The 10,573-nt window shown below is 55.9% G+C and overlaps 2 protein-coding genes across 2 annotated transcripts; both read left to right on the top strand.

Annotated features, from left to right (window-relative positions):
• Positions 1–1,060: 1,060 nt before the first annotated feature.
• EsH8_II_000104 (uncharacterized protein) lies at positions 1,061–3,621 on the top strand (the record flags this gene model as incomplete). The annotated part of the gene is made up of 7 exons (XM_083263402.1): positions 1,061–1,083; positions 1,482–1,845; positions 1,905–2,187; positions 2,307–2,619; positions 2,684–2,730; positions 2,790–3,068; positions 3,125–3,621. The coding sequence occupies 7 exons, from the start codon at positions 1,061–1,063 to the stop codon at positions 3,619–3,621; spliced, it is 1,806 nt and encodes a 601-aa protein (XP_083120724.1).
• Positions 3,622–7,580: 3,959 nt separating this feature from the next.
• Positions 7,581–10,354, top strand: EsH8_II_000103 (Mechanosensitive ion channel-domain-containing protein; the record flags this gene model as incomplete). Its single annotated transcript, XM_083263401.1, has 2 exons — positions 7,581–9,023; positions 9,071–10,354. 2 exons carry the CDS (start codon positions 7,581–7,583, stop codon positions 10,352–10,354), a joined length of 2,727 nt encoding a protein of 908 aa, XP_083120723.1.
• Between the last annotated feature and the right edge of the window lie 219 nt (positions 10,355–10,573).

Raw genomic sequence — 10,573 nt, 5'->3', positions numbered from 1 at the left:
TCCCGAGGTAAATAGCGACCTGCTATTAGTGTGGCGACACCTCTAGCGACAAACGATGCTATCTGTGATTCCCGGTTAGCACACCATCAAAAGGGCGACACTAATCCGTAAGCATGGTGGGATCGGCATCTGGTGGTAACTTCTCAACTGACGACGCCATTCCCGTACCGCTGCCGTTACGCTGGCTTGCATGTGCTGCCAGGGACAGTGACCTGTTGCGCCGCACCGCAGTTGGCTGGTTCTGCCAGGGAAATGTACTTCTAACGGTACTTGTCTGACTGGGCCCCGTTTTTGATTACGTCCAACCTTATGGCTGGGGGATCCGTGCCAACTTCTGCAACTTTGCGACACGGACGACCACGCTTCGCATGTTGTCTGTGTGAGAGTCGGGACGTGCTTTGCCGGGGGAGGTCGGTTTGGAGAAAATGGCACCCAAGAAGAGACTAAAAAAGACCAACAAGAACCATCGCAACCGCCAGACCGTTTAGCTAAACAGCTGGTCATGACCGACCCGGCGGGCAGGAAGGTTGGTGCCCAGCGCTGCAATAGCCTACCCCCGGCATCATCTCTTTGCCGATCTCTCTAAACTAGAGAACGCACAATGGACCGGGCTTTCGTCCGTAGCCCAACTCTCGAATGAGCCTGTCAACCTAGATGCGCCTCAGCGGAGTACTGTTGCATCTCCTCGCTGTAAGTCCAATGGTAGTCTAGGATCTCCGTGATGGGCCCTGCAACTTGGTCAGACGAAAGAGAGCCGCCAGGTTGAATAGCTCCGCGTGCGAGGGGGACTTACCTTCTCCGCACTCGAATAGCCTCCTCCACTTGAAGGTTGATGGCCATCTCCCTGTCACAACCCCGGCGAACCCACTTGCAAATGTTTGGACTTTCCCCATGGTGTCCCCAAGCCGCCCCAGAGTGGATGCCAGACGCCGTTGATGAGAGGGAACTTGTGGCTGCCGTTCCTGTCTCTGCGGGGGAAGGTGGTTGCGCCGGCTCTACCACGCGACTTGGGATGAATGTCTGTGTGGGCGACCTACAAATACTCCCGAGTGCCCATCCAATGCTCATCTCATCCGAGCCTCGGTCTGTTCACTCGGTACTTACTTACACGTCTCACGAGCGATACCGGTAGACAGAGCTCGCAGTGTCTTGACAAGTCAGAGACCAAGGGTTAAGGCGTCAGCCATCTCATACCAACTCAATTGACCATCGCCGAGATATCGGAGTTGTTGACCTTACTCATACGGCTGTCACCATGGCGGATGACAAGCACCTCAGCGGAGTCGCGCCGTTAGTATACACCTTTCTTCCTCTGCGATTGTTCTCCTACTGACAGACTCAGCTCGGGCGACTTATCGGCATCCAATATAGAAAAGGCCCGCCACGGATCACACGCAACCGTCGACTTAAACGCCAACATCGACGCCAAGTTCGTCCCCTCCCCCCGTGATAGTCTCGAATCTGCGCTAACATACCCCCAGAATCAAGAACCCACTCCACGGCATCCACCGAGCCGAACTCCTTCGCGACGTAGAAGCCTTTGCCCAAGAAAAGAGCCTCGTCGAGTACATCCCGATCCTGAAAAAGGGCGCCCTCGTCGCCCAGGACCCCGATGGCTATGAGGATATCGACGGCCCTGAGGCTCTCGACTCCACCGAGATTCAGGTCCTTCGCGACGAAGTACTGCACAAGTGGCGCATCCCCAAGATCCTGTATGTCACGATCATCACCTGCTCCATCGGTGCCGCCGTCCAGGGGTGGGATCAGACGGGCAGCAACGGCGCGAATCTCTCGTTCCCAACGGTGTTTGGCATCGGAGGCACCTCACACCATGACACGCTGCTTGTATGTAACCTGTTGGCTTATAACCATGATACCGTATAACGATGCTGACGGAGAAACAGGTTGGCCTCGTGAACTCGGCACCGTATATTGGTAGCGCCTTCATCGGCTGCTGGCTCTCGGATCCCCTGAACAACTTCTTTGGCCGACGAGGAGCCATCTTCTTCGCCGCAAACTTCTGCCTCTGGCCCGTCCTCGGAAGCGCATTCGCTCAGTCATGGCCTCAGCTGCTGGCCTGCCGTCTGCTCCTCGGTATCGGTATGGGCGCAAAAGCTAGCACGGTACCCATCTTCGCCGCCGAGAACTCGCCCGCGCCCATCCGTGGGGCCCTCGTCATGACATGGCGTAAGTATCAGACCCTCTCCCGTGCCGCCCTCCGGCACTTTTCCCCGTCCTCTTCAGAGTATTCACATATAACTAACTGCATATTCAAGAAATGTGGACAGCTTTTGGCATTTTGGCAGGCACGGCGGCTAATTTAGCTGTCGCGAAGACTGGCGCCATCGCCTGGCGCCTCCAGCTCGGCTCGGCCTTCATCCCCGCCATCCCGCTCGTCCTGCTCATATACATCTGCCCGGAGTCCCCTCGCTGGTACATCAAGAAGAACCGGTACCCAGACGCCATGAAGTCCCTTCTGCGGCTGCGCAACAACCCCATCCAGGCCGCGCGCGATATCTACTACATCCATGCCCAGCTGCAGGTCGAGGCGGAGATCATCGGACGGTCCAACTATGCCAAGCGCTTCGCCGAGCTCTTTACCATCCCACGTATCAGACGGTGAGTGAACCCGCAGTGAGACATTTTGTGAGGTGAACGTTGGGGCTGACAAGATATGACACAGCGCCACACTGGCTTCATTCACTGTCATGATTGCCCAACAGATGTGCGGTAAGTTTGGACCAGAATCCTCCAAAGAGGCAGAAAACCCGTTTACTGACTAGCGACAGGAATCAACATCATCGCATTCTACTCGAGCACCATCTTCAAGGAGGCCGGCACGTCCGAGTTCAACGCCCTCCTCGCCTCGTTCGGCTTCGGCGTGGTCAACTTCGTCTTCGCCTGGCCGGCCATCTGGACCATTGACACGTTCGGGCGCCGGTCGCTCCTGTTGTTCACCTTCCCCCAGATGGCGTGGACGTTGCTGGCCGCCGGCCTCTGCACGCTCATCCCCGGTTCCGGGGGCGCCCACTTGGGACTCGTGGCGCTCTTCGTCTACCTCTTTGCCGGTAAGTCCTGCCACTCGGCAAGCGGCCCCCACTCCATTCTGACAGTCTCCTCCCAGCTTTCTACTCCCCCGGCGAGGGACCCGTGCCCTTCACCTACTCGGCCGAGGTCTTCCCTCTGTCCCACCGCGAAGTCGGCATGTCATGGGCCGTGGCGACCTGCCTCTTCTGGGCGGCGGTGCTCTCCATCTCCTTCCCCATCATGCTGGCGGACCTGGGCGTCATCGGCTCCTTCTGCTTCTACGCCGGCCTGAACGTAGTGGCCCTCGTCATGATCTTCTTCTGGCTCCCCGAGACCAAGCAGCGGACCCTCGAGGAGCTAGACTACGTCTTCGCGGTCCCGACCAAGGTCTTCATGCGGTACCAGCTCACCAAGGCGTTGCCGTACTGGTTCAAGCGTTGGGTGCTGTTCCGGCGGGACGCCACCCTGGAGCCGCTGTACAAGTTTGACATCCCCCACGAGGACCATACTAGTGAGACATACGAGAAGGCGCAGGTCGAGCAGAGGGATAAGCAGAGTAGTTCCGCAACCGGAGTAGACGTCACCGGCTCGTAAATGATGAGGCGGCCATGGTCCGTAAACACTAAAGAAGGCCGATATGGGGACGCTCTGATGCCGATGAGGCTGAAGGGCTGTGCGGCTGTATGCACCAACGTAACTACGTAATAGAAGAGGCCGAGGTATTTGGTGGACCGTGAAGGGAGGTGGTGGAGGGGGGGTTGTTTGATGGCAACCCACAATCCGTAATCGATAAACATCACCACTGACACGTCCCGATGATGCCACTTTGCCCCTCTCCTTCGTGAAGAATGACTTGTTTATCAGTTAACCCCTCCAATTTCACGAATCATGAGAATCACATTCTTCAAAAACAGCTCACCCAAGCCGCCAGCCGCTACCACTTGACCCGCTTTGGAGAGACAAAGAGGGAGGGGTAAGAGAATGTCTCTGGGCGAATCTGGTTCAGGGACGACGAAAAGTCTCAGTGATCAACTCAGCCCGGCGCGAGACGGCGGCTCTTCTAAATGGAGCCCCCCTCCCCTCCCATGCAGCAGGGATGGAAGGAGGCCGCGTCAATTGACGTATGCAGGCCGCGAACAATACCGAGTGCGGAAGACAAACGCGTGGGAAAAGAGTTTTAGCCCTTGGCACGAGGCGCAACGGCAGCTAAAGGGTCCTTGGTTGGGGAGGCCGAGAGGCTTCTCGTGAACCGTGCCCGAATCGAGGTGTCGCGCCTCGTGTTGGAGGCTAGCGTCAAACCCAATAATCCAGACTGAGGCGATCCATTGTCAATGATCTTCGCACACGGTCTGCAGATCCGATCCATCCTCCGACAGCGAATCGTTGAACATGTGAGACGAGACACGCTGGTGGTGCTGCAGGAAAGGGCAAACTACACAATTGCGTGGAGTGCTCAATGCGAATGGCCAAAAAGAAAGAATGCGTAAAAGTCATATCGTGCGGAATATAGTACCTCATTCGGAGGCATTGCCTGAGGACGTTTGGAGGGCAACAATGCTACAATGGCAAACCTCTAGCGCTTAGGGATTTCATTCTTCCCTCGTTCGTTCAGGTACCCGCGTTTTTCGAGGGTCTAAGATATGTCTCTGGCGATCCCATCGGAATTGGCAGCCGTTCCTGGGAAGATGTGAGGAAACTTGCTGTGTCATTGGTCGCCACTGGCGCGGACCGTAATGAAGCCAACGTCGGACTAGACTGGCGCCGTTGAGGACGCCGGCTGCAGGGCTGCCGTGAGCCGCGGAAAGGGGGCTAGTCGCAAAACACGCCGAGTGACAGGGCAGGGGGGTCACATCCCGTCGACGTGTGGCCAAGTTGTTAATACTGCGAGAAAACCCTGGAGCTGAAATGTTGGAAACAAAGGCGAAATGAAATTATTACAGCTTCGTTCTTTAGTGTCATGAGAAGCCTGCCGAAGCTACAGGGGGCCATGGACAGGTCCAGACCCGACCCGAGTCGAACGCGCGGTGTAGCCAGCTCCTGTAACAGTTTGTCTCTGTCTTGTCCTTGTAGGGCTCCGCTGGGACGCAGGGGGTGGGGATGGGGTGGAGGAAAGCTGGGAGGAGACGGAAAACTCGAGGTGGCGGACGATGATGTATCGTGTGGGCGGGTGGCTTGGTGCTAACGACATGTGAAGCGGCAGAAACGAAACAGAGAAGACTGCAACGACGACGGCTTGTGGGCGGGCACGAGGAGGTGGTGTTGTGGTATCAGCCTATGGACGGCATTGATACCTAGCCTGCTGGACGGGCTGGGCCGTCGGAGGAGGGAATCGGAGGGTTGGGGGAGGGCAAGGAAGGGTGCCGTTGCCAAGAGGGGTGAGTGTGTGTCGTCTCCAGATGGAGAGGGAGAGAGGGAGGGAATCGGTTCCAAGAGGTTGGATGATGGGCGAAGGGCTGGATCGATGAGTTGAACGAGTGGGTGCTATCATCAGGCAATGAATGGATGATGCCTCCAGCGACTGTCAACCACAAACATGTGCCGGACGGACAGTGGGGGGGTGCCTCGACCCCGAAGGAGAAAAAAAAAAACACTCTCCACGCTCGTATTCCACCGAGAAAGTGGAGCCAATATTTGTGGCGACCGAATGTTATTCCTGGATCGTCGCGTTGACCAGATCTGGGAAGAAAAAGTTACATAGTACGAAAGGTTGAGATGATGGACACAAGGGAATAGGAAAGGTTAAGCTTCTAACACTCCACAGAGGTGGGCAAACAGTGGAGTGGTAGTCCGCCATCTCACCGGAATCGAAAGCTACCAGTAGGCGACTCGTCATCCAGGTGGAGCGGCCCCAAGCGATCTTGCCATTGGGCCATTAAGCCAGGCGACCGGGCGGGCTCCCTGTGCTCGCTGGTTACTGAATTGGGGTCCCCGTAGACACTGCGACCCCAACCAGGGACGCCGTGGCTGTTCCGGGCAAGGGGAAGCACCAAAAGACCCAGAGAACAACTGGGAAACCCCGGGGCTTTCAGGATGGCTCAGCCCACCCCAAAACAGTAACTGGGCCATGTGGACAGCCAATATAGATATCGACCAACGGCATAAGTGGTGATGTTAGGGAACAAGAAACTAAACGAGGGATGCAACGCATGGCAGCATGGGATGCACATGATGTGCAGTTATAAACCATGTACATTTTATTCGTATGTGCAATACTTGCTGTACAGACAAAACCGCCTAGGCACGGCCAATGGAGCGGCAATGAGGAAATGCCAAGCCTCGGTGACTGTGCGACGTCTGATATACGGCACTTGAAGGATATGTCAAGTGATGTTATGCTGCTGCCCATATTCGCGCCTTGGATGCACTATGCATGCACGCGTTGCCTTGCCCTTCTCAGGCGGGTTTCCCTGCACGGCACTGTCGGCCCTATATCACCAACAAAATATTCACCATTTCCAGTGGCATTCCAAACTGAAAAACATAATAAAGATAAAATAAAATAAACCCCCAGGTTCCAAGGAAGTATCGGCGAGCACGGCATCACAAGGCCCACTTGGGAAAAGGTATGTTCTGGTACGTATCGGTGGGACCACAGACCGTCCTCCAACCAAGAATCGGGGACGCCAGTGTCGGTACCGGCCAATCCCAGTAATCGACCCGGGACTTCTGAAACTCGTCTGTCAGTGGCTTGCCCCCTGCATCAAAGCTGGCAGGCGGTCCTGCAGCGCAAGCCTGCCATTTGTGTCCCATTTTCTGCTTAATCTGGCTGCTACCAACCATCGTGTACGTACCCTAGAGGCCCTGGATGACCAGAGCAGGGACCCAGAGTGCCAGGCCAGAGCAGACCACACGCTAGAAGGGGTCCTGGCAAGGGGGAAAAAAGAATGAAGAAGAAAAAGAAAAAAAACCGTTCAGGGGCCCCGCCAAGCTGCACGCTCCAAGCCTCCGTCCCTCCCACTAACGCGCTCTAGCGGCGGTGGCCCCTTTCGTCCTGTCTTGCATCTTAATGATCGTCAACCTGCTAACCGCACCTTCCTATGCACCTTGTCGCGTATCTGTACCTTGCCGTCATTCTCTTGCTCTCGCTCACCTTCGCTTAAACCCTGATATGCTTCCCCTCCTCACGCTCTTTTCATCTTGAACTCTGCTCGTTTCGACCTCTCTTCTTTCTCCCCCCCGCGCCATATCCTACCCCCTCCCCTATCACATCCTCTCATCACCTAACGATACCCTTTTCCTTGTAATTACCTTCGCTTTGGAATCGGGTTGTCGAACAGAGTCCAACACGACCACCTCTTATAGAACCAGACGCTGTCGTTCTCTTGGTTCTCATCCGCCATATTCCCTTTTTCGAGTCCTACGACACTTCCATTAGTTTCCTACTCCAGAGACGGATTCGATATCCACTCACATACGCCATAATAGACTGCAATTGTTCGGATACGACCAGTGGTCTGTCCGGTATTCACCATTGTGCCCATTACGCGCCCGCCATTCCACCTGATCCCCCAATTTAGATACGACGCGCCCCAAAAGCCGTTCGCAACTTCGGCATGCCAGGCCCCCTCTCGCCGCGGCACTCGGGGTTCTTGCCTATTAACAACAACCAAGCCAGCGACATGCCGGACGAAATACCCTTGACCCAGGTCAAGAGCGCCGCCTCGACCGGCGCACGAAAGCCCACCATGAACACCAGCAACTACGAAGACTCTGGTTCCGGCCAAAACGAGAAGCATGGTCTCTTCCACCGCAAGGGCGGTCGCCGCAAGAAGCATGCGGAGCTGGGCCGACATGGAACCGGTGGCTCTGATGAAGTCAAGGTCAACGCCATGGGCAGACTGTACAACAAAATCACCAGCGCCTCTGTTGTCACACGGTACCTGGTTTACATCATCCCAATCGGCATCCTCCTTGCCGTACCTCTCATTGTGCTGCCTATTACTGGCAACAAGAACATCGGAAAGACGGACGGCAAGCCTCTATTCGATATTTTCCTATGGATCGAGCTCGCCTGGCTCACCCTTTGGGCTGGCAAGTGTGTCGCCTGGGTTCTGCCGCACGCCTTCATGTTCTTCTGCGGCGTTGTCAGTTCCGGCACGCGAAAGTACGCCACCGTTCTCTCGAACTTGCAGATTGCTCTGTCACTCTTCTTCTGGGCCCTCGCATCATGGCAATCTTTCCAAGCCCTGTTCAGGGATAATGCGAGCGTTGCCTGGGTTATCACCATGACGCGGCTCTTGGGCGCCACATTTGTGTCGTCGGCCGTGTACCTCGGCGAGAAGGCCATCGTCCAGCTTATCGGTATCTCCTATCACCAGCGGTCATTTGCCCTCCGCATCAAGGAGTCCAAGCGCGAGATTCGCCTGCTCGGACTGCTTTATGATGCTTCGCGTACTCTGTTCCCCATGTACTGCCCCGAGTTTGAGGACGAGGACTACATCATCAACGATAGCCTCGATTTGATTTTAGCCAAGGCCGCGAAGGGCGGCAAGGGCGGAGCTGGTTCCGCCACCCCTCTCCGACTGGTTGGCGATATTGGTCGTATGGGCGACAAAATCACGGGCGTTTTCGGCAATATCGCCTCTGAAATCACTGGAAAGCAGGTCTTCAACCCCAACTCGGCCCACTCCATCGTCGTTGAGGCGCTCGAAAAGACCAAGCCTTCAGAGGCCCTCGCTCGTCGCATTTGGATGTCCTTTGTGGTCGAAGGAAAGGACTCGCTGTACCCCGAGGATTTCCAGGAAGTATTGGGACCCGCCTACTCTGACGAGGCCGAGGAGGCTTTCGGCATGATTGACAACGACATAAACGGCGACATCAGTTTGGACGAGATGACACGCAAGGTTGTCGAGATCGGCAGGGAACGCAAGGCTATTACCGAAGGCATGAAGGACATTGGTCAGGCGCTCCGCGTGTTTGATAAGGTCCTGATGTTCGTTGTTCTCTTGATTGTCGTCTTCATTTTCCTTGCCTGGTTCCAGTCCAGCTTCTTGACCGTAAGTTCGTGTCTACACTCTCATGTTGACCCCGCTGACCAAAACAGACCGTCGCTACTGCCGGAACTGCGCTCCTATCTCTGTCTTTCGTCTTTGCTGTCACCACTCAGGAGTTCCTTGGCTCCTGCATCTTCCTCTTCGTCAAGCATCCTTATGACGTCGGCGACAGAGTTGACATCGTCGGTTCTGAGAAGCAGCAACTCATCGTGGACAAGATTTCTCTGTTGTACACCGTCTTCACCCGCATTGACAAGATGCAAGTGGTACAAGTTCCCAACATTCAACTGAACAATCTTTGGATTGAGAACGTCTCTCGCAGCAAGGCCATGAAGGAGGTCATTGACCTGAACATCTCTTACGACACTACTTTCGAGGACCTCGAGATGCTGCGTGTCGAAATGGAGAACTTCGTGCGACATTCCGACAACTCCCGCGACTTCATGCCGGATATCGCCATCGGTGTCGCCGGTGTCGGAGACTTGGACAAGCTCCAGCTTAAGGTCGCAATCAAGCACAAGTCTAACTGGCACAACGATGCCGTGCGAGCAACCCGCCGCTCCAAGTTCATGTGTGCTCTGGCGCTTTCTCTGAAGAAGATTCCCATCTACGCTCCTGGCGGTGGTTCTGAGGCTCTCGGCGCCCCCGGCAACCCGTCCTATTCTGTTGCCGTTTCTGACCAGTTTGCCGCTGCTGCCCGTGATCAGGCTGCCAAGGACAAGGAGGCCAAGCGTGCGGTGCCCTCGGCCGCGGCCGATGGAGTTGACAACAGCGTCGACTCCAACGTTGAGAAGCAGGCTCTGCGAGAGTTGAACTTGCAAGACCCATTAGCTCAGGAGGAATGGGGTTACCGGGTGGCCGACGAACAGACACTGTCCGGATCTCGAGACCGCCGCTCCGAGGATCGTCGTCGCTCCAACGACATTGACCGCGTCCGCAGTGAGCTGTTGAAGCGAGCCAGCACCAAGGGTGGCGGCGGCCGTCGCAAGCCTGGCGAAGCGATTCCCTTGTCCCCCCAAGGCGACGGCACCGGCATGTACCTGACGCAGACCACCTCTCGCAACCGCGTCTATGACGAGGAAGCGGAGTTGGGCGTGACGGGAACGCACAGCTCCCCCTACTACGGCGCTCAATCCACGGGTTATTCTAACTACCCGCCTGGGCAATCCCTTTCCCCCACCATCTCGCCACCTACAGCGACAGCTGGTAGCCACCTCGACACACCCCATCCTCTCCAGAGCGCGCCATCAGGCCAGCGTCCAAGAGGACGCAGCGTTTCCAATGTTCAGCAGCAGAACAGCCAACAGAACAACCAGCAGAGCACACAAAAGTAACCGTGCAATGGAGATATAAGATGTAAACAAAAATTGGAGAGATTAATACCAGCCGGTGAAGTCTAGGTTGACGCTGGCCTTTTTTCCTTTACGTGGGCACTGAGACCGGCTCCCCGTGCCTAATGAATTTCCTTGACTCTCATGGGGGGGACAGATAGATTACGAATAGAGTATGATGACATGTCGTCCGCCGCTAAATACTATTCCTTCATATCAACA

Source organism: Colletotrichum jinshuiense, chromosome 2 (genome assembly GCF_051148585.1).
Source record: "Colletotrichum jinshuiense chromosome 2, complete sequence".
In the NCBI taxonomy this organism is placed as follows: domain Eukaryota; kingdom Fungi; phylum Ascomycota; class Sordariomycetes; order Glomerellales; family Glomerellaceae; genus Colletotrichum; species Colletotrichum jinshuiense.
This window is presented reverse-complemented; position numbering and strand designations above follow the sequence as displayed.